Raw genomic sequence first — 25,420 nt, 5'->3', positions numbered from 1 at the left:
AGAGATGGGTTCATGTTGCCCCCAAACCATAATTTGCTTCGAAATTTAAGGCACTTTTTATTCATATATAACTATATATTAGCGAAATAAGAGAATTATTCAACTTGTGCCTGTTCAAGTTTCTTACATTTAACAAAGTTCACTATTGGGATGTGAAAGTTCAAGGTGATTCAAGATCATTTCAGGTTCAGCTGTTCAGTTCAGCTGAAGTTCAGCTGAGCAAGTTCAGCCCAAAGTGAGTTCAGTTCAAGAAAGTTCAAGTTAAGAGTTGATATTGTAGATTCGGTTTTATTCTTAAAGTCAATTCCTATTCAATTCTCATCATGTTAAAACCTGTAAGGTTAATAGCACAAGTTTGCGTTCAAAATGCATTAAATAATAATGACAAGTTTATTTTAAGCTAAGTAAGGCCATAAAACATAGTATTCAATCAAAAAACCGTTAAATAAGAAATATACAAATCAATCTTCTCTCCTCATTCCAACCAAAAAAACTTATGTAAATGATCTTTATTCACCATTTCATTAACCAATTTGTAAACCTTAACGACTGTTCTTTTTATAGCCACGTTCAGCATCTCCAAAAACTGAAGAAAAATTAGTATTGTCATATTAAACGAACAATAATTTTATATATTTATTATATGGATTTGTTTATTATATTAATTTATCTGTAAACTTTTTTTCAAGAACGGTGCAACAATTTTCTCCGAAAATTTACATGCTACTATTTTTCGGTGTAAAAACAAACGGTTCTAGGTAGATGACGCCTTTTGGAAAATGCGTTTATAGCCTTATTTTTGGAAGAACCTTTTCATATGAATGACGTCACAACTATTTAGAATAGTTGCAATAAATTTTGCTACAGATGAGTGCATATGCTAAATATTTTAAAATACACTTTTCAAAATACTTTGATAGACGATAGTATAGAATAATTTATCAGTATCAATAAGGTCTCCCGAATAAAATAAAATAAAATTAAAGTCATTTTTGCAAAAGAGGTTAAGAAACAGTCGCTCGTTTCACCAGGTGAAGCTGACACCCCTGGTACTTAATTCTTAAACATAAAAGATGCTGGCACAATATAAGAATATGAGGCACAACTCGACTCCTAAATTTATCCGGGGTGGCGGCATTCTGTGCTCAAATCTATCCTACTTTCTTTCCTAGACCCTCCTTCTATTTTGTAGTGAAAGAAAATTCACTTGCCATACACATGTACAATGAATTTTGTTAATTCTTGGACATGCCTTATATAAAATATCCGTATATATTAGAGACACTATATATCATCCACTGTCAAACCTCCCATTATTAGCCAATGCAACCATAATCTTACCAAAAAAGACAAATGTAGTTTACAAAAGAGTTTATATTAATTTAAATTACCAGTTCTCACTAAAGGTGGGGCTTTGGTATCCGGGTTGGTGGTTGTTTTGATCTAGGATGTCAACAATAGATGATTCAAAGATGACTCACGGATATCAAATTAGATGATTTGATAGTAAATCCCGGTATGTGAGATAGCAACCATACATACTTTCTAGCAAAATGAATAGTCAAGTTCTTTGACTTTGTGTTTCGAGCTATGGGAGGTGAGGGCTAAGAAAATGCATCTAAGGAGATATGTACCCCTTCTTTGTCTTCAAATACTATTGAATTTTGTTTTCATTTTAAATGATCCACAATATTAATTCAAAATATCCTAAAGACTAAGTTTAGTTTGATTTTGAGAAAATTTTCTCTATTTTATCTATTTATTGAACAAAATATTCACAGCAAACATAACAACATAACAAAATAACAACGCTCTTCTGGGTAGCCGGAGAGCCTGACAAAAGGCTGTCCAAAGAGGCAGTTCAGTAAACATGGAAAAACAAATATATTCTCTTCCTAAATTTGATTTAATCCAAATTTCACCAATCAACCTATAAACTAACATTAATGCCACCAATTACTTACAAAATAAATAGCAAATGCAAATCTAGTCTTATCATCATTTCCCCAATGATAAATTAAATTATAGTTTGTTATTCTTAATAGTTACAAACATTAGACGAAAGGTACATAAAACCTCAGCTGGTTTTCCAGAAAATATAACCAGGATCTAAATTTAAGGAAAGACATTAAAAGATATTATTTTACGTTTTTTTCCAAAATTTGATTTAATCCAAATTTCACTAATCAACCCATAAACTAATAGTAATGTCGCCCAATTACTTACAACATAAATAGTCAAATACTAATCGATCTTTATCATCGTTTCCCCAATGACTCGTTAGAATATACTTTGTTATTCTTAATAGTTACAAACATTAGACGAAAGGTACATAAAACCTCATCTGGTTTTTCAGAAAATATAACCAGGATCTAAATTTAGGGAAAGACAATAAAAGATATTATTTTTCATCTAATTTAAAAACTTTCTTTTTTTAATTCCTGAATCATGGAAAAGTAACTCTAACGATACTAACCTTACAGCTTAACTGAAATTGTACAATAAAAAATTAGATATAAATTAATTACCCATTAACACTGTTGAAGATGTATTCATAGTAAGATTGATCTTGATTAATCCTAAAAAGAAAGAGAAACTAATGACTTACGATAAAACTGTGACAAATCAAAAATATTTATGTCTAGTAGTTATATACAAATGCCTTTAAAATCTATTAATAGTATTAAATATGTATTAATGAAACATTTCTAGTTTTATTTTATAACCTTTTGTTTTAATCTTTCTGCCTGTGAGAAAATACGTTGAAATTAATTATGTATTTTTACGAAATGCATATCCTAATTTTTTCCATCCACTTTTGAGTTTCAATTTTTAAGAAGTTAATACTATATTATTATAGTTTAAGAAGTAATTGGGGCTGGCAGTGCTGTCTTAATATGCAAGGTGACATAACACGCATATCTTTTGACAAGGGATGGATTAAAAATGACGCCATGTATGGTTTATCAAACATAAATGACATCATTCGTATTTGATCATCATTAAAATAAATTGATGTTATTGACATAAATTTTATTTTCATAATCAGGCAGTTGAATAAAATATTGAAATAAATCAAACATTAGATCAGAAACGACTAAGGATATAAAGTTGAAACTTTCAGGGGTAGTTGAATGAAATACGAGTCCTCCTGAAAGTACCACACCACTGAAAGTACAAGTACCACTCAAGTTGTTCATTCATTTACGCATTGCAGAACTGGTTTTTGTCAGTTTCTTTCGGCTTAGCGTGAGACAAGACAAAGAGAAGTGACAGAATAAATGGAAAATGAATAATTTGGGCTATGTATTTGCACATTAGGGGGAGAAGGTAAAGTATTTGGACAGGCTGGGGTTAGAAAACAATTCTTCCTACATAACATGCAGAATAATTGAGTGTTGCACATAAGGCATGCAGACCCGCTCTACTTTACCTCCCCCCCCCCATGTGCAAATATATAGCCCAAATGTGTTTCCAAAGTATTCTATTTTTACCATACTTAGGAGCGTCAGAAAAACATATAAGAAAAATTTTAGGTAAGGGGTGTTCATAAAAGTACCTTTTCAGGGAATGTTAAGGTCAGATGATGAACTAAATAAATAGTGAATTTGCGCATGCCAACAATTTTGAACAATTACTTAAAATAACTGACTAATGATGGGTAAAAACTGATCAAAGTTACTCATTTCGCTATGAATTAAATAAAAAAAATTTATTGGCTTCTATTTCCTTGGGTTACAAATGTGGTCACAAAAAGTTTGGCTTGACGATCTTTTGGTGGTCTGTAATCGTAATACCCATTGTCCCCAAACTGATGACATAGAAACCTTACTCTCTTGGTGTTTTTACAGTTGAAACGCAAACCGTGTTCTTATTCCCAAAACAAGTTAAATCTTCTATTCGTAAACTAAAACTTTGCACAGGCATTTTCGTAATAATACAAGGATAGGCGTATTATCATTGCTTATACTTATCATAGTGACGATACCAACACAGGAAGCCTCTACATGAGAGCCACAAACTTCATCAATAGAGAAATAAAAATGTTTAAATTAAATTGCGTATTCTCTGTGTAGTTGTCCGCTCTCCGCGAGGCAATCGAAATTAAACAAAACTTAAATACTAATACATCCCTAAATAGAGACTTGGATGAATACAGACTCAACCCTATGTACACAAAATCTATATATATAAAAATAAGTTGATTGTGTGTCTGTCAACTGACGTCATGTTTATGTGTCGACTGATGTCATGTTTGTCGACTGACGTCATTATAAGGATTGAGCTGTATGTCGTCATGAAGTTGTTTGTCGACTGACGTCATGTTTGTCGACTGACGAAATTACAGACCGGGACACCGGGACACAAATGACGACCGGGACACTCAAAGAGAAATTACAGACTGGGACACCGGGACACAAATAAAGACCGGGACACAGGGAATATAAATGACGACCGGGACAAAGGGACACAACTAAAAAGAAAAAAACTTAAAAAAAGGAAAAAAAATAAAAATATAAAAAACTGAAAAGAAAAAAAGCACCGGGACACGAATGACGACCGGCAAACAGGGAATATAAATGACGACCGGGACACAGGGACACAACTACAACGGAGACGTCAGGGGGCACAGGGGGATATATAAATGACGACGGGGACACGCAATTGGACAGCGAAGAATGTTGTATATTTGCAAGTTTTACGTAGTTAAAAACATATATATATATATCTATCCATATTCACAGGTGGGACACAGGGACACAACTACAATGGCGCGTAACTGACATGACGCGTAACGACTTACGCGCGCAGGGGGGCTTGGGGGGCGCGAAGCGCCCCAACCAGCTAGGTGCTGGGGTGGCGGGAAGCGCCACCCCAACAGCTAGTTAATTATAGAAAATAATCTAATTCAAAATAAAACAAAATAGGAACCAATAAAAACAAGCCCAATCCCAAAAGAACTACAAGATTAGCTGCAGAGAAGGCAAACATCGCAATTAGAAATTATTTCAATTTTTAATAAATACAGTTAGTGAAATGAATGAACCTTTTTAGCTTGTAAAATGTTAGCTTTTATCACACAGTCTTGACTAGACTTCTCGTTAAGAAGTAATGATGCCTAGACTATTTTAAAAATGGATTTTTAACCCAGATTTTTATTGTAAGTGTGTTATTGTTTATTATTTTCTTTGCTGAAGACGGCCCTTACATACAGGTTCGAAATATTCAAATAGGTTTTGTTCATTCACTGTCTTGGGAAAAAAGTCCTCATTGATATTTCGTATTCTGTATTTGTTTTATTCATCTTCTGTATTTGTTTTATGCATTATATTCATAAAAGACGAATATAAATATTCATCCATTTTACACGTCTATCAGTACTTTCTCCCCACTCAACATTTCCCAATGCAAACAATCGTGAAATTTAAACCTCTTGCTCTCAAATTATTCTTCATTTTTTTTTCACGTTCAAAAGAATGAAACTACTTATTTTCTTCATAACACTAAAATCAATGTCCAACAGTACTTTTCTTATAGCTAATTCTAAACCCTTCTTATATTGTTATAATCCATCTGCTCGGAGCTCTTAATTGCGTCAACACATACTTGCGACCTGTTCGTAATCAAGTGTAAAAACGATTGCAATCTTTTTTTGGAGTTAGCTTTAGAGAGGCTTAAGTATAACGGGGTAGTGCCTGCAGTAGCCCACTCCAGCTGTCATGACGCCGTAGATTTTAGATTCTCAGTTAATACTTTCAATTCACAGCCTATATAGACACCAGTTGAGTGGAGTCGTATCTTGCCCATAGAAGGATTTCAACACACATCTTTAGACTAGGCGTTAACCTCCGGTACTCCGGCAGCCAATCAGCGCAGAAAGATCTTGGCTCTATTCTGGGAGTGAAAACAAAAATTTCTGTTATGACCACTGTTAATTCTGATATTAACCCCCCCCCCTTATTAATCTATATAAATATATAAATAAGTTGTCTGTGTGTCTGTCGAGTGACGTCATGTTTGTGTGTCGACTGACGTCATGTTTGTCGACTGACCAAATTACAGACCGGTACATCGGGACACAAATGACGACCAGGACACCGGGACATCTATATATATATATATAAATAAATTGTCTGTGTATCGAGTGACGTCATGCCATCAGGTCGTCATGTCGTCATTATGACGATGACGTCATTAAAGGTATTTAAGACATTCGTTCACGGAAAAATGTTTAATTGTAAAATGACTGAAGAACCTACAATGTTAACAGCCGAGGAAGCTGCTCAAAGAGTCAATGCCAAAAAACTTGCTGCTGATAGAGAAAGCGAGAAAAGAAAGCGTGCCGAGGAATCACAAGAGCAACGCGAAACCAGACTTGCTGCTAAAAGAGAAAGTGAAAAAAAAGGCTAAAAGTATTTAAGAAAATCGCTCAAAGATAAATTTTTAATTGTAAGAAGATCGTGGACGGAAAAATGTTTAATTGTAAAATGACTGAACAACCTACAATGGCAACAGCCGAGGAAGCTGCTCAAAGAGTCTATGCCAAAAACTTGCGGCTGATAGAGAAAGTAAGAAAAGAAAGCGTGCCAAGGAATCACAAGAACAGCAAAAAAACAGGCTTGCGGCTAAAGAACGCAAAACCGCGCAGTTAGATGAAAATCCACCTGGACAGCGAGAGTCAAAACATATCAAAACTGAAAATGATAGCGATGATGATTGGGTTTGGGATTTTGACTTGGATAAGGTCATCAATGCTTACCAGATCTTAGTTAAAAAAACAAAGGTTCGGCGATATGTATTTCATAGTGACGCTGAAAAATAAAGAAGAAAAAGAAAACTGAAAAAAGAAAAAAGGTAAAAAACTAAAAAAAACTAAAAAGAAAAAACACTCAAAGAGAAATTACAGACCGGGACACAAATGACGACCGCGACAGAGGAAATATAAATGACGACCGGGACACTCAAAGAGAAATTACAGACTGGGATACAGGGACACAAATGACGACCGGGACACAGGGAATATAAATGACGACCAGGACACAGGTATTTAAGAATATCGTTCAAAGACAAATTTTTAATTGTAAGAAGATCTTTGAAAGAGAAATTTCTAATTGTAAAATGACTGAAGAACCTACAATGGCAACACCCGAGGAAGATGCTCAAAACGAATGGTTTCAAGCCGAAGTAGCTGAGTTGGTAAAGCGTTATGTTTCAGGTTCTAGGTCCGAGAGGCTTCAGGTTTGAACCTTGGCTTTAGCGTTAATACAAAAGAAGAAAAAAACAAAAAAAGGTAAAAACTACAAAAAAAAACTAAAAAGAAAATACTAAAAAAATTAAAAAAGCTAAAAAACTAAAAAAAAAACAAAAAAAGGTAAAAAACTAAAAACTAAAAAAGAAAAAAAAACTAAAAAAACTAAACAAAGGTAAAAACTACAAAAAAAAACTAAAAAGAAAAAAAACCTAAAAACTAATAAAAAAAAACTAAGAAAAACTAAAAACTGAAAAAGAAAAAAAAACTAAAAAAAGGAAAAAAAACTGAACAATAAAGGAGAAAAAGAAAACTCAAAGCCGGGACACAGGGAATATAAATGACGACCGGGACACTCAAAGAGAAATTACAGACTGGGGCACTGGGACACAAATAACGACCGGAAGATATAAATGACGACCGGGACACTCAAAGATAAATTACAGACCGGGACACCGGGACGCAAATGATGACCGGGACACAGGGAATATAAATGACGAACGGGACACTCAAAGAGAAATTACAGACTGGGACACTGGGACACAAATGACGACCGGGATATTGGGAATATAAATGACGACCGGGACAAAGGGAATGTTCGATTAGCAATCACCATCAACAAAGCTCAAGGGCAATCATTAAAATAATGAGGTATAGGTCTGAATACGGATTGTTTTTCCCATGGACAATTTTATGTTGCATGTTCAAGAGTCGGTAAGCCTGACAATCTATTTATATGCACAGACAATGGGACATTGAAGAATGTTGTATATTCACAAGTTTTACGTAGTTAAAAACATATATGTCTATAACGAAAAGAGAAATCTTTTCTCTTTTATCTATATTCACAGGTGGGACACAGGGACACAACTACAATGACGCGTAACTAATATGGCGCGTAACGACTTACGCTCGCGGGGGGGCTTAGGAGGGTGCGAAGAGCCCCCGCCAACTAGGTGTTTGGGTGACGCGAAGCGCCACCCCAACAGCTAGTAGGAAATATAAATGACGACCGGGACACTCAAAGAGAAAGCGACGGGGACACAAGGAATGTTCAATTAGCAATCACCATCAACAAAGCACCGGGACACAAATGACGACCGGGGCAGAGGGAATATAAATGACGACCAGGACACTCAAAGAGAAATTACAGACCGGGACACCGAAACACAAATGACGACCAGGACAAAAATGACGACCGGGACACCGGGACACAGAGAATATAAATGACGACCGCGACATTCAAAGAGAAATTACAGACCTGGACACCGGGACACAACGGGGACGCTGGGGGGCACAGGGGGATATATAAATGACGACGGGGACACAGGGAATGTTCGATTAGCAATCACCATCAACAAAGCTCAAGGGCAATCATTATAATAATGAGGTATAGATCTGAATACAGATTGTTTTTCCCATGGACAGTTATATGTTGCATGTTCAAGAGTCGGTAAACTTGACAATCTATTTGTATGCACAGACAATGGGACAGCCAAGAATGTTGTATATTTGCAAGTTTTACGTAGTTAAAAACATATATATATATATATATATATATATATCTATCTATATTCACAGGTGGGACATAGGGACACAACTACAATGGCGCCTAACTAATATAGCGCGTAGTGACTCACGCGGGCGGGGGGGGATTGGGGGGGGGGGCGAAGCGCCCCCACCAACTAGGTGTTGGGGTGGCGCGAAGCGCCACCCCAACAGCTAGTATTGTATAAAAATGATGTTAGTTCATTTGTTAATAAATATGTCTATCTATTATCCGTCCATGCGTTCTATATAGGCTGTGGAATCGAGTTTCAAACTGCGAGAGTGTCTGGTTTTGACGCAGCGCCAATTAATGTCGCGACGATAGCTATGTGTTGCTTTTGAAAAATGTTTGCGCAACTAGTGTTTGCAAAGTCTGTGTTTTAATTGAAAAGCCAAAGGACCTTTTTACACTCTTAACTTAGGTAGCTTATGTTGCAGGTTGCGGAGTCGTAATGTATAACCACCTCTAGTTTTGAGTTCAGACACAAAAGCACGTTTTCGGTGTGACAATGGGTTCAATAAGATTAATTTGAAAATGTAGAAGAGGTGCTGAATAACGAAAAGATAGGGAGGGAGGAATTTATCTATTATTATAGATATGAAAAACGTATTTTCTGAACTTCAGAATATGGTTGATTTTGTTGATATTTGTTTTTTCAACGAAAGTAACAAAACTGATAATTTTCTAAAGCTAGGGGGTGTACATTCAGCCATTTATACCCATTTGGGACCCTTGGATCTAATCCAAAATTTTTCTGTTTAAAACTTTCTTTAGTTTATTAAATAATTCTACTGCGATTGAAGTCGATTTTAAAATCACGAATTGGCATTAACTTACATAATGGGGACAACTCTTCCTCCAGCTCCTTCCACCCATTTGACATAGGAAGCTGCAATGTAGCTCTCTGCATTTGGGTCTATCGCTTCAAGGCTTCTTGGAAGCTCTTGAGCTAAAACTCCTAAAAGTAGTTAATAACTCATTAAAATCATTAATAACTGTTGGCACTTCTACCACTGATTAATATATTTCTCGTCCTAAGTCACATGCCATTATGTATATATATATATATATATATAAATTGTTTGTGTGTTATGTCTGTTACACTTTGTCTGTTACGCCAGATTATATCTTCTATATATATAAAAATAAGTTGTATGTATTTTTGTGTTGAGGGTTTGCATATGACGTCTGAAAAATAAAGAAGAAAAAGAAAACAAACTAAAATGTAAAAACTGGGAATTGCATAAATATTTTGACAATAGATTAAAGTAATTCGAAAACCTTAAAACAGATACTTAAAATTTGAGGTTTATTATAAATTGTTGAGCTTTAGCAAGCTTGGCACGTGAAGAGGAATTTTTAGTATAGATCTTAAAATGACAGAAGAAACAGCCGAGGAAGCTGCTCAAAGGGTTAATGCCAAAAGGCTTGCGGCTAAAGAACGTAAAACCGCGCAGTTAGATGAAAATCCACCTGGACAGCGAGAGTCAAAACGTATCAAAACTGAAAATTATAGCCATGATGACGGGGTTTGGGATTTTGACTTGGATAAGGTCGTCAATGCCTACCAGATTTTAGTTAAAAAAACAAAGGTTCGGCGATATGTATTTCATAGTGATGCTGAAAAATAAAGATGAAAAAGAAAACTGAAAAAAGAAAAAAGATAAAAAACTAAAAATACTTAAAAGAAAAAACTAAAAAAAAAACTAAAAAATAAAAAAAATTAAAAAAAGAAAAAACCTAAAAAGAATAAACGTAAAAAAATAAAAAAAAAATAAAAAAAGGTAAAAAACCACTAAGAAAGAAAAACTGAAAAAAGCTAAAAACTAAAAAAAATAAAAAAAATAAAAAAACTGGGACACAAATATTTCAATATATTTTGACAATAGATTAAAGTAATTCGAAAACCTTAAAACAGATACCCATTTTTGAGGTTTATTATAAATTGTTGGAGCTTTAGCATGCTTGGCACGTAAAGATTTTTCAAAGTGTAAATGTTAGAATGAATATTGACAAATTGAAGAAAAAAAAACAATAAAAAGAAGAAACTAAAAACAAAAGAAAAACTAAAAAAGAAAAAAAAACTAAGAAAAGAAAAAACTAAAAAAGAAAAAAAACTAAGAAAAAACTGTATCTATATATATAAAAATAAGTTATATATATGCAGGTTTGTTTGTTCGTGGGTTTGCATGTGACGTTATTATAAGTATATAAGGCATTGTAAATGACGTAATTATAAGATGACACTACAGACCGGGACACAAATGATGACCAGGACACAGGGAATATAGTTGACGACCGGGACACTCAAAGAGAAATTACAGACAGGGACACCGGGACAAAAATGACGACCGGGACAGAGGGAATATAAATGACGACCTGGACACTCAAAGAGAAATTACAGACTGGGATACCGGGACACAAATGACGACCGGGACACAGAGAATAGAAATGACGACCAGGACACAGGGACACAACTACAAAGGGGACGCCGGGGGCACAGGGGGATATTTAAATGACGACGGGGACACAGAGAATGTTCGATTAGCAATCACCATCAACAAAACTCAATGGCAATCGTTAGAAAAATGCGGTATAGATCTGAATACGGATTGTATTCCCATGGACAATTATTATGTTGCATGTTCAAGAGTTGGTAAACTAGACAATCTGTTTATATGGACAGACAATGGGACAGCAAAGAATGTTGTATATTCGCAAGTTTTACGTAGTATATATATATATATATATATATATATATATATATATATATATATATATATATATATATATATATATATATATATATATATATATATATATATATATATATATATATATATATATATATATATATATATATTCACATGTGGGACACAGGGACACAACTACAATGGCGCGTAACTAATATGGCACGTAACGACTTACGCGCGCAGGGGGCTTGGGGGGCGCGAAACACCCCCTCCAACTAGGTGTTGGGGTGGCGCGAAGCGCGTAGTATATATATATAAAAATAAGTTGTCTGTGTGTCTGTCGAGTGACGTCATGTTTGTGTGTCGACTGACGTCATGTTTGTCGACTGACGAAATTAGAGACCGGACATCGGGACACAAATGACGACCGGGACAGTCAAAGAGGAAGCGACCGGGACACAAGGAATGTTCGATTAGCAATCACCATCAACAAAGCACCGGGACACAAATGACGACCGGGACACAGGGAATATAAGTAACGACCAGGACACTCAAAGAGAAATTACAGACCCGGACACCGGAACACAAATGACGACCGGGACAAAAATGACGACCGGGACACAGGGAATATAAATGACGACCGCGACATTCAAAGGGAAATTATAGACTCGGACACCGGGACACAAATGACGACCGGACATAGGGAAACAACTACAACGGGGACGCCGGGGGGCACAACAGCCTCTAAAATATTACTAACAGTTTCAATCGAATATTGTTGCACAAGCCAAAGTATAGTTTTTACTTTTTAATCTTTGCTGGATGAATAAAGTTAAAGAGAAACATGAGTGCAACTTTTCGTTTTTGCACCGCACCATGCACCTTGGAAAATGCCACTTCTTTTTGGCCATTTATCCGCTTTTTATCATTGAACGGTGGAGGTGGCAATGCAATTATACCATGCAAGTGGAAATCCCCAGCTGCATCACCTTTGTTTGCAACTAAAAAGAATTTTTTTTTACTTAAATTTTGATAAATTAGCTTTGCTGCACCAAAAATAATGGTTTTGTTTTTAGTTTTATATAAAGACTTACATGTACCTTCACTTGAATTAGTAAAAAAGCTGTGCAGCTCTTCTTGATGCTAGAAGATGGCAAAGGGTCGTAATCTATTGAATGCATTTAAAGGTCTAAACAACCAGAGTTTCAATCCATGAATCATCTCATCAGAATATTCGTTTTTTAAACCCACCGATAGGCTCAAGTTTAGACTTAACGGTGTTCCTCCAGGACTTCGACTGGCCTCAGCCGATTTCTTAACCCTGGGAGTAGTTTACACCCCAGTGCCCTAAAAACAAAGGAGTTAACAGGCATACGACAGGTATGACCGAGCGAGAAGAACCGGTGGTGGCAAATGGTCATTTCCAGTTCAAACTTCTGGTTGAAACATTATATTATTATTTCATTCTTGATACGGTCACATAGATTAAGTCCAAGTATGTGTCTTATAAACATAGGGTCAATTGGATTTAGAGCCTGAGTTTCAGATACTTTTATTTGGCCATGGTTTGCATCCGTACAGGATGTCGGAGCAAACAAGGGAAAAATGCACTCGGCTTTTAGGATTAATAAATATCACCCTCATTTTCTAGAGTAGTCAACAAAGTTGTGAAAAGATAGAGGAGGCTACTGATATGCTAACATTAATTTCATCAGTGCAACCACCCACAATACTTATGATCAAGCCTAGGTATTTACATTTGTCGATGAGCTCAATTTGGCAGTGATTCAGCAAGGCGATTAAAATTCATCGTCAGTCACCAATTTTGTCTTCTCGATGCTGATCTTTAAACCCATGAGAGTGGCTTTAATCCCATGAAAGTGGGTCTCGATGAGCTACATATTCTCTCTGGAGTATGTCCTGCATCTCTAGGAAAGAACTACCTAGTAACAAAACATCTTCCATGTGGTCCAAACAGGTGACGTTGAAATATAAGCTTATGTTAATTCCAGCACAGCTCTGCATGACTTCGTTTAAAATCCAGTCTATTACAAAGTTGAAAAGTTCTAGGAAAAGGAAACGACCATATTTTACTGTGATTTGAATATTGAATAATGAGAAGAGCTCTCCGTCGACTTGGACGTAGATTCGTGTTTGTTTAAAGTACCCCTGGAATAGGCGAACGACATTAGTCAGTACTAACATTTTCCAGCATAGCCATTTGGATTCCACAACGGGCAGCTGAGTTGAATGCGGTGATAATATGAATGAAGACTGATTTCGCCGTCTGCTGATGTTTGGTCTGAGCATACATTTCATCGTGAAAATCTGATTGATGTATCCCATTCCTGCTCTGAATCCAGCTTGATCAGGCTAAATTTTTAAGTGGAGTGGATTTGAATCAAACAAATGTAAAATCGTGTGATATAACTTAACTACTTTTGCTTTCCACTGGGACAAGATTAGAAAGAAACATGGCTGCTATTACTAGGGTGTCTTTAGCGTAGATTAACTTCTGTTTATGAGCCCTTAATCTCGTATAGACTGAGATTTCATTCGTGGTTTCATTTAAAATGTCCTGTCAATACTTGGGTTAGTGTTGAACTCTTCCGCATATTGTATCTAGCACCGGTTTGTGATATACATCACATATATATATATATATATATATATATATATATATATATATATATATATATATATATATATATATACTAGCTGTTGGGGTGGCGCTTCGCGCCACCCCCCAGCTCCCTCGCGCGCGTAAGTTGTTACTTGCCATATTAGTTACACGCCATTGTAGTTGTGTCCCTGTGTCCCACCTGTGAATATATATATATACTAGCTGTTGGGGTGGCGCTTCGCGCCACCCCAACACCTAGTTGGTGGGGGCGCTTCGCGCCACCCCCCAAGCCCCCCCGCGCGCGTAAGTCGTTACGCGCCATATTAGTTACGCACCATTGTAGTTGTGTCCCTATGTCCCACCTGTGAATATAGATATATATATATATATATATATATATATATATATATATATATATATATATATATATATATATATATATATATATATATATATATATATATATATATATATATATATATATATATATATTTTTAACTACGTAAAACTTGCGAATATACAACATTCTTTGCTGTCCCATTGTCTGTGCATATAAATAGATTGTCAGGTTTACCGACTCTTGAACATGCAACATATAATGGTCCATGGGAAAATAATCCGTATTCAGATCTATACCTCATGATTCTAATGATTGCCCTTGAGCTTTGTTGATGGTGATTGCTAATCGACCATTCCCTGAGTCGCCATCGTCATTTATATATCCCCCTGTGCACCCCGGCGTCCCCTTTGTAGTTATGTCCCTGTGTCCCGGTCGTCATTTATATTCCCTGTGTCCCGGTCGTCATTTGTGTCCCGGTGTTCCAGTCTGTGATTTCTCTTTGAGTGTCCCGGGCGTCATTTATATTCCTTGTGTCCCGGTGTCCCGGTCGTCATTTATATCCCCCTGTGCCCCCCGGCGTCCCCATTGTAGTTGTGTCCCTGTGTCCCGGTCGTCATTTAAATTCCCTGTGTCCCGGTCGTCATTTGTATCCCGGTGTCCCGGTCTGTATATACATTCGTTTTTTAGTTTTGTTTTTCTCCTTTATTTTTTTCCTTTTTTCTTTTTTTTCTTTTTTAGTTTATTTAGATTTTTTAGTTTTTTTATTAGTTTTTAGTTTTTTTGTAGTTTTTACCATTTTTTTAGTTTTTTTAGTTTTTTTTTTTTACTTATGTCCTGGTCGTCATTTATACTCCCTGTGTCCCGGTCGTCATTTGTGTCTCGGTGCTTTGTTGATTGCTAATTTATATTATATTTATATTTATATTTTTTATATTTATTAATATTTTTTTAGTTTTCTTTTTCTCTTATTTTTCAGTTTTTTCCTTTTTTTTAGTTTTTTCTTTTTTAGTTTTTAGTTTTTTTTTGTTTTTTACCTTTTTTTAGTTTTTTTAGTTTTTTTAGTTTTTTAGCTTTTTTAGTTTTTTTATTAGTTTTTAGTTTTTTTTTAGTTTTTGCCTTTTTTCAGTTTTTTCAGTTTTTTTTAGTTTTTAGTTTTTTACCTTTTTTTAGTTTTTTTAGTTTTTTTAGCTTTTTTAGTTTTTTTTCTTTTTAGTTTTTTTTGTAGTTTTTACCTTTTTTAGTTTTTTTTCTTCTTTTGTATTAGTGTGAAATAATTCAGACGTCATATGCGGACAAACACGACGTCACTCGACAGACAGACAGACAGACATAACCCACAAACAACTTATTTTTATATATATTTATTCATATTTTTTTAGTTCTCTTTTTCTCTTTTATTTTTCAGTTTTTTCCTTTTTTTTAGTTTTTTTCTTTTTTAGTTTTTAGTTTTTTTTAGTTTTTTACCTTTTTTTAGTTTTTTTTTAGTTTTTTTAGTTTTTTAGCTTTTTTAGTTTTTTTATTAGTTTTTATTTTTTTTGTAGTTTTTGCCTTTTTTTATTTTTTTCAGTTTTTTTTTAGTTATTAGATTTTTACCTTTTTTTAGTTTTTTTTAGTTTTTTAGCTTTTTTAGTTTTTTTTTCTTTTTAGTTTTTTTTGTAGTTTTTACCTTTTTTAGTTTTTTTCTTCTTTTGTATTAGTGTGAAATAATTCAGACGTCATATGCGGACAAACATGACGTCACCTGATCCATCCACAGATCCACACACAGACAACTTATTTTTATATATATATTCCACGAAAATAATAATTTAGTGCGTCTGTTCAAAACAGCCATCGATTTGATGCCTACTGATACGCATAAAATTGTTATTTCCGCTGACAAAACGCCTCCTGGCCAACATGTGCGTAGATACAATGCTCCAACTATCGACGACGTGGCAATCGTTATGGTCGGTGATAAGTTTTTACCTCGAGATATTATTCTTCATAAGCGAAATGCTCAGTTGTTATGAGCTTTGTTAATGGTTATTCCAAATGCTAATCGAATTGGGAATTGCAATCTTTTGAATTGAAAAGGCAGATCCGTTGGAATCATGGGAATGCGAGGAATAAGAACAGCCTCACCCTGAAAAGGCCCTGTCAAGATTGTGGCCTCTATTAGGTTTTCCATTGTCTTTTTTTACGGCAAGTCGAGTGCCATTGCAAAGCTTTGGTGGGTTTATATTTCTTAAAAGTATTATTGGTACGCCTATTTTTAGTTGTAGCACGTGTGGTGGAAACCCTGAAAGATCTATGGAATTTAAAAATTCAGATGGATAATTAACCGCTTCATTTGGTTCCAAAACTGTGTCGACTGACTTGTAAAGGACTGCCTGGTCTCGAATCTTGGTCAAAACAATATTGTTGATTTCGTGGACGTCTATATTTTTGGGTGCGAGAATCGCTCTTTCACTTAGCCATTTATTATTTTTATAATTTTTTAGAATATTCGGAAATACTTATTCAATCAATTCATATTTGGACGTCATTAAATTACAGAAATCAGCAGGTAGTTGTATACGTCCTGAAATTGAGTCTACTGGGAGCTTTACGTTTCCAATTTCCAGCAATTGATCTGAAAATGTTTGACCAGAGTCATCGTTTTGCAATCGGACACGCATATTTGTAGTTAATTTTAATATTTTTACGTGTGCCCATAAATTAGAACTTTTCAGGCAAGCATTCATTTCGTCTGCAGGAGTTGATCTAGGTATTATAGGTAATGTTTGCCTGAAATCTCCCGCAAAACCGCCATGTCACTGCCTTTTTTGACGTATTTACATATGTATTTGATTGCCTTTACGGAGTTACAGTATTCAACGTTTATGTGTGCATTAAATGTTTTTGATAATAATGGGGAATATGGAACAACCCACTGGTTATTATACTTCGATGGTGGTACCGTTACACTTCTTTATTATTGCTGTTTTACCGCCATCTTCAGTAGATCTTCTTCTATATTGTGAGTAACCATCATTGCCAGTAATTGTGTTTGATACTAAAAGTCGAGGATATTGCTTTGTGCACCTTCCTTTGGCCATGCATGGTGAATTTTCGTTCAGTGCACCGCAAGGTCCATGTATCATATTTTTTACAATAATATCATGTAACCCCTTATCGACATTTTTATCAGGTATTTCAGCGGAAATCACATCATCAATTTCGTTCGAAGTAATTTTTTTATGTAGCCAGATTAGTATATGTGCGTGTGGCAAACCTCGTTTTTGCCATTCCACTGAGTACATCCAGCATCGCACTGACCCAAACACTTCAAGTTTTACTATGTAGTTTATCAGTGATTTCAACTTTTGCCGGAAGACACGGGCCGTAATGTCATGCCTATGAACCGCCGATTGTCCTCGAAGTAAAATCTGCAGTTTCTCGTCCCAAGATTGATTACACGTAAATGTAATAAATAAATCTGGACGACCATAGAGACGAACATACGCAATAGCATCTTGAGCATATTCATGCATATGACGGGGACTGCCAGCATATGACGAAGGTAAAATTGTTAATCTTCCAACGTTTGTGGTATTACCGTCATTTATAACTGCATCTCGCAAATGAATGTATTGTTCAGAGCGGAGCTTGGTCTGATTCAGGCGGATATATAGCAAACGTTCTGATTCAATTTTAGCATACATATCAACGACAAATTGGTGAAACAATTCACGGCATTTTAAAATATAATTTTCTTCATCCTGCCGAATCATTAGTCTATAGGAATAATAATGCATTCAATTGCATTTCTTATTCATTTCTTTGTTAGTGGCTGGATTCATCAATTTAATAATAAAGTGATAGCCGTCGGCTCCATCCCAAAAAATGATAGGATATTGTAGGGCATCGTAGCATCGATCAGTTTCAGCAATTCTTAACAACTGAGCGTTTCGCTTATGAAGAATAATATCTCGAGGTAAAAACTGATCACCGACCATAACGATTGCCACTTTGTCGATAGTTGGAGCATTGTATCTACGCACATGTTGGCCAGGAGGCGTTTTGTCAGCGGAAATAACAATTTTATGCGTATCAGTAGGCATCAAATCGATGGCTGTTTTGAACAGACGCACTAAATTATTATTTTCGTGGAAAAGATGTTGCAATTGGGAAACGATTGTCCTTTCAACGTTGGGAGAAATTTCGCAACGTGCATTCAATTCAGAATTTCTATCACTGATGAAGTACAATTGTAAAAATTTATGATTCTCGCCTGAGAATGGTAGAAGGGACCCTGCTCTATGATAAATTTGCCCTTTTACTTTGAAAGTAGACAAAAATTGATCTGGATTTTCGATTTGGGCTCCAAACGACGTCATTTGGAAACATGAGTTGTATTTTCTGATTTTTGACAAAAAACGCTTAGATTCTGACGTAGTTCCAGTAAGGAAAGTCTTCAATGGCTCTGGTGGTGCAGCCAATAGAGGAAGTTTAACTTTTCCTGAGGCGCAACACATTCCCATTGTTTCACCATTGAATTTCAAGGCCTTGCAATAGGGACAAATTTTAGACATTGTCCCGATTTGAACACATCTACTCAAGCTATAATCATCGACTGGGCTGTACCTGAATGCCAGGCGATAACTTTCAGGTTGCTCTGATTCCTCGGCACGCTTTCTTTTCTTACTTTCTCTATCAGCAGCAAGCCTGATTTCTTGCTGTTCTTGTGATTCCTCGGCACGCTTTCTTTTCTTACTTTCTCTATCAGCAGCAAGCCTGATTTCTTGCTGTTCTTGTAATTCCTCGGTACGCCTTCTTTTTTCACTTTCTCTTTTAGCAGCAAGTCTGCTTTCGCGTTGCTCTGGTAGTTCCTCGGCACGCTTTCTGTTCTTTCTTTCTCTATCAGCCTCAAGCCTGTTTCCTTGCTGTTCTTTTGATTCCTCGGCACGCTTTCTGTTCTTTCTTTCTCTATCAGCCTCAAGCCTTTTTCCTTGCTGTTCTTTTGATTCCTCGGCACGCTTTCTTTTCTGACTTTCTCTATCAGCAGCAAGTTATTTGGCATAGACTCGAGCATCTTCATCGGCTTTTGCCATTGTAAGTTCATCAGTCATTTTAAACTTAAACATTAATAGATTTCTACGTGAACATATATGTCTTAAATATCTTTAATGACGTCACCGTCATAGCAAAAATGACGACAACTAACTTCATGATTAAATATCTTTAATGGTGTCACCGTCATAGCAAAAATGACGACAACTAACTTCATGACGTCAGTCGACACAGAAACATGACGTCACCTGACGGACAGACACACAGACAGACAACTTATTTTTAAATATATAGATATATATATACTAGCTGTTGGGGTGGCGCTTCACGCCACCCCAACACCTAGTAGGTGGGGCGCTTCGCGCCCCCCAAGCCCCCCCGCGCGCGTAAGTCGTTACGCGCCATATTAGTTACGCGCAATTGTAGTTGTGTCCCTGTGTCCCACCTGTGAATATAGATAGATTTATATATGTGTTTCAAACTACGTAAAAATTGCGAATATACAACATTCTTGGCTTTCCCATTGTCTGTCCATATACAAAGCCGTATGTACTAATAATGAAGTCATATGCAAACGCTCATTTTACAAACAAACAAACATGCATACACACAACTCGTTTTTATATAGATAGATAGATAGATAGATACAATAAAAATTAACTACGTAAAACTTGTGAATATACAACAGTCTTCGCTGTCCCATTGTCTGTGCGTATAAATAGATTGTCAGGTTTACCGACCCTCAAAGATGCAACATACAATTGTACATTGGTAAAGCAATCTGTATTAAGATCTATACCGCATTTTTTTAGTGATTGCCCTTGAGCTTAGTTGATGGTGGTTGCAAATTCTAATCGAATTGGGAATTGCAATCTTTTAAATTGAAAAAGCAGATCCGTTGGAATCATGGGAATGCGAGGAATAAGAACAGCCTCACCCTCATAAGGCCCTGTCAAGATTGTGGCCTCTATTAGGTTTTCCATTGTTTTTTTTACGGCAAGTCGCGTGCCATTGCAAGGCTTTGGTGGGTTGATATTTCTTAAAAGTATTATTGGTACTCCTATTTTTAGTTGTAGCACGTTTGGTGGAAACCCTGAAGGATCTATGGAATTTAAAAATTCAGATGGATAATTAACCGCTTCATTTGGTTCCAAAATACAAATTAACTGCGTAAAACTTGCGAATATACAACATTCTTCGCTGTCCAATTGTCGCTGCATATAAATAGATTGTCAGGTTTACCGACCCTCGAACATGCAACGTACAATTGTCCATGGGAAAAACAATCAGTATTAAGATCTATACCACATTTTTCTAATGATTGACCTTGAGCTTTGTTAATGGTGATTGCAAATGCTAATCGAATTGGGAATTGCAATCTTTTAAATTGAAAAGGCAGATCCGTTGGAATCATGGGAATGCGAGGAATAAGAACAGCCTCACCCTCAAAAGGCCCTGTCAAGATTGTGGCCTCTATTAGGTTTTCCATTGTTTTTTTTACGGCAAGTCGAGTGCCATTGCAAAGCTTTGGTGGGTTTATATTTCTTAAAAGTATTATTGGTACGCCTATTTTTAGTTGTAATACGTGTGGTGGAAACCCTGAAAGATCTATGGAATTTAAAAATTCAGATGGATAATTAACCGCTTCATTTGGTTCCAATACTGTGTCGACTGACTTGTAAAGGACTGCCTGGTCTCGAATCTTGGTCAAAACAATATTGTTGATTTCGTGGACGTCTATATTTTTGGGTGCGAGAATCGCTCTTTCACTTAGCCATTTATTATTTTTATAATTTTTTAGAATATTCGGAAATACTTTTTCAATCAATTCATTTTTGGACGTCACTAAATTACAGAAATCAGCAGGTAGTTGTATACGTCCTGAAATTGAGTCTACTGGGAGCTTTCCGTTTCCCATTGCCAGCAATTGGTCTGAAAATGTTTGACCAGAGTCATCGTTTTGCAATCGGACACGCATATTTGTAGTTAATTTTAATGTTTTTACGTGTGCCCATAAATTAGAATTTTTCAGGCAAGCATTCATTTCGTCTGCAGGAGTTGATCTAGGTATTATAGGTCATGTTTGCCTGAAATCTCCCGCAAGCAATATTAATGTGCTGCCAAAGGGTTTCGACTTCCCTCGCAAATCTTTCAAGCATTGATCCAGAGCCTCGAGCGATTTTTTGTGCGCCATTGTGCACTCATCCCAAATAATAAGTTTGCATTGCTGCAATACTTTACCCATCCCAGATGATTTGGAAATATTGCACGTGGGAGTATCTGTAGAATGCAAGTTCAGAGGCAATTTCAAAGCGGAATGAGCAGTTCTTCCACCAGGCAGCAATGTTGCGGCTATTCCGGACGACGCAATTGCCAACGCTATATCATTTTTTGATCGAATTGATGCCAGAATCAGTTTTATCACAAACGTTTTACCAGTACCTCCTGGCGCATCCAAAAAGAAAATTTTTCCAACGTTGTTATCGACACAATGCATTATCGTATCATAAATGTCTTTTTGTTCCGATGTTAACTTGGAAATGTTATTTTGTACATACGACAATAGATCACTCGTACTGTAACTTTGTTCACGATCCAATTCTACACATGTCGAAACAGCAGCGATACGGTTAGGTGAAGGCATTCCCAAATCCTGAAGAGGTTTGTTTGCCAAACGTACGCACAAATCTTCTATAACAACTAAAGTGTAGTTATAAATTTCTGATGTAAAATCAAAAGTCATATCTGACGTCTCTAACTGTTTTCAATGGAGTATATCTTTGGACATTTTTGACTTATATTTTTCCCATAACTCTGTAGGAGCTGATGGAGAGCAAGTTGTTAAAATGATGCCAAACAATGCACGAATTTGACTTGGGGTTGACATTTCGCACGCGTCATTGATGCAGTTATCCCAGTGTTGGTCATTCTCCAATAAATTCAGAGCTTGGCATGCACTACGGTAAGTGTCATGTATAGTACCATTTACAGTCCTCAAATACTCAAAGGATGTCGGACGTATGCTTTCTGTTCTTTCTTTCTCTATCAGCCTAAAGCCTGTTTCCTTGCTGTTCTTTTGATTCCTCGGCACGCCTTCTTTTTTCACTTTCTCTTTTAGCAGCAAGTCTGCTTTCGCGTTGCTCTGGTAGTTCCTCGGCACGCTTTCTTTTCTGACTTTCTCTATCAGCAGCAAGTTTTTTGGCATAGACTCTTTGAGCATCTTCATCGGCTTTTGCCATGGTAAGTTCATCAAAAATAAGTTGTCTGTCTGTGTGTCTGTCTGTGGATCAGATAACGTCATGTTTCTGTGTTGACTGACGTCATGAAATTAGTTGTCTTCATTTTTGCTTTGACGGTGACGTCATTCAAGATATTTAAGACATATGTTCACGTAGAAATCTATTAATGTTTAAGTTTACAATGACTGATGAACTTACCATGGCAAAAGCCGATGAAGATGCTCAAAGAGTCTATGCCAAAAAACTTGCTGCTGATAGAGAAAGTCAGAAAAAAAAGCGTGCCGAGGAATCAAAAGAACAGCAAGGAAACAGGCTTGAGGCTGATAGAGAAAGAAAGAACAGAAAGCGTGCTGAGGAATCAAAAGAACAGCAAGGAAACAGGCTTGAGGCTGATAGAGAAAAAAAGAACAGAAAGCGTGCCGAGGAATCAAAAGAACAGCAAGGAAACAGGCTTGAGGCTGATAGAGAAAAAAGAACAGAAAGCGTGCCGAGGAACTACCAGAGCAACGCGGAAGCAGACTTGCTGCTAAAAGAGAAAGTGAAAAAAGAAGGCGTGCCGAGGAATTACAAGAACAGCAAGAAATCAGGCTTGCTGCTGATAGAGAAAGTAAGAAAAGAAAGCGTGCCGAGGAATCACAAGAACAGCAAGAAATCAGGCTTGCTGCTGATAGAGAAAGTAAGAAAAGAAAGCGTGCCGAGGAATCAGAGCAACCTGAAAGTTATCGCCTGGCATTCAGGTACAACCCAGTCGATGATTATAGCTTGAGTAGATGTGTTCAAATCGGGACAATGTCTAAAATTTGTCCCTATTGCAAGGCCTTGAAATTCAATGGTGATACAATGGGAATGTGTTGCGCCTCAGGAAAAGTTAAACTTCCTCTATTGGCTGCACCACCAGAGCCATTGAAGACGAATGAATGCTTGCCTGAGAAATTCTAATTTATGGGCACACGTAAAAATATTAAAATTAACTACAAATATGCGTGTCCGATTGCAAAACGATGACTCTGGTCAAACATTTTCAGATCAATTGCTGACAATTGGAAACGGAAAGCTCCCAGTAGACTCAATTTCAGGACGTATACAACTACCTGCTGATTTGCAATGGCACGCGACTTGCCGTAAAAAAAACAATGGAAAACCTAATAGAGGCCACAATCTTGAAAGGGCCTTATGAGGGTGAGGCTTTTCTTATTCCTCGCATTCTCATGATTCCAACGGATCTGCTTTTTCAATTTAAAAGATTGCAATTCCCAATTCGATTAGTATTTGCAATCACCATTAACAAAGCTCAAGGTCAATCATTAGAAAAATGTGGTATAAATCTTAATACTGATTGTTTTTCCCATGGAAAATTGTACGTTGCATGTTCGAGGGTCGGTAAACCTGACAATGTATTTATATGTAGCGACAATTGGACAGCGAAGAATGTTGTATATTCGCAAGTTTTACGCAGTTAATTTGTATTGTATCTATCTATCTATCTATCTATATAAAAACAAGTTGTGTGGATGCAGGTTTGTTTGTTTGTAAAAAGAGCGTTTGCATACGACGTCATTATTAGTACATACGGCTTTGTATATGCACAGACAATGGGAAAGCCAAGAATGTTGTTTATTCGCAATTTTTACGTAGTTTGAAACACATATATAAATCTATCTATATTCACAGGTGGGACACAGGGACACAACTACAATGGCGCATAACTAATATGGCGCGTAACGACTTACGCTTGCGGGGGGGCTTGGGGGGGGGGGCGCGAAGCGCCACCCCAACAGCTAGTATATATATATAAATAAGTTGTCTGTCTGTCTATATGTCGAGTGACGTCATGTCATCATGTAGTCATGTCGTCATGAAGTTAGTTGTCGTCATGTTTGTTATGACGATGACGTCATTAAAAGTATTTAAGAAAATCGTTCAAAGACAAATTTTTAATTGTAAGAAGATCGTGGACGGAAAAATGTTTAATTGTAAACCTACAATGGCAACAGCCGAGGAAGCTGCTCACAGATTCTATGCCAAAAAACTTGCGGCTGATAGATAAAGTAAGAAAAGAAAGCGTGCCGAGGAATCACAAGAACAGCAAGAAAACAGGCTTGGGCTGATAGAGAAAGTAAGAAAAGAAAGCGTGCCGAGGAATCACAAGAACAGCAAGAAAACAGGCTAGCGGCTAAAGAACTCAAAACCGCGCAGTTAGATGAAAATCCACCTGGACAGCGAGAGTTTGGGATTTTGACTTGGATAAGGTCATCAATGCCTACCAGATTTTAGTTAAGAAAACAAAGGTTCGGCGATATGTATTTCATAGTGACGCTGAAAAATAAAGAAGAAAAAGAAAACTGAAAAAAGAAAAAAGGAAAGAAACTAAAAAAAAAAATAAAATGAAAAAACACTCAAAGAGAAATTACAGACCGGGACACAAATGACGACCGGGACAGAGGGAATATAAATGAAAACCTGACAGTCTATTTATATGGACAGACAATGTGACAGCAGACCGGGACACCGGGACACAAATGACGACCGGGACACAGGGAATCTATTTATATAAAAATAAGGTGTCTGTCTGTCTGTGTGTCTGTCTGTCGATGTTCTGTCGTTATGTTCCTGGTTCTAGGTTCAAGAGGTTCCAGGTTCGAACCTTGGCTTAAAAAAAGGTAAAAACTATATATATATATATATATTATTAT

The 25,420-nt window shown here is 36.4% G+C and overlaps 1 protein-coding gene across 1 annotated transcript in view; it reads right to left on the bottom strand.

Annotated features, from left to right (window-relative positions):
- LOC136039526 (gamma-glutamyl hydrolase-like) overlaps positions 1-25,420 on the bottom strand; it is a 70,429-nt gene that overhangs the window by 29,220 nt on the left and 15,789 nt on the right. Inside the window, exons 2-3 of the mRNA XM_065723330.1 lie at positions 9,636-9,756; positions 2,529-2,579 (exon numbers count right to left, since the gene is read on the bottom strand). Of these exons, the coding sequence (XP_065579402.1) occupies positions 2,529-2,579; positions 9,636-9,756 (172 nt within the window). The remainder of the gene's footprint in view (positions 1-2,528; positions 2,580-9,635; positions 9,757-25,420) is intronic.

Source organism: Artemia franciscana, chromosome 19, assembly GCF_032884065.1.
Source record: "Artemia franciscana chromosome 19, ASM3288406v1, whole genome shotgun sequence".
Lineage (NCBI taxonomy): Eukaryota > Metazoa > Arthropoda > Branchiopoda > Anostraca > Artemiidae > Artemia > Artemia franciscana.
This window is presented reverse-complemented; position numbering and strand designations above follow the sequence as displayed.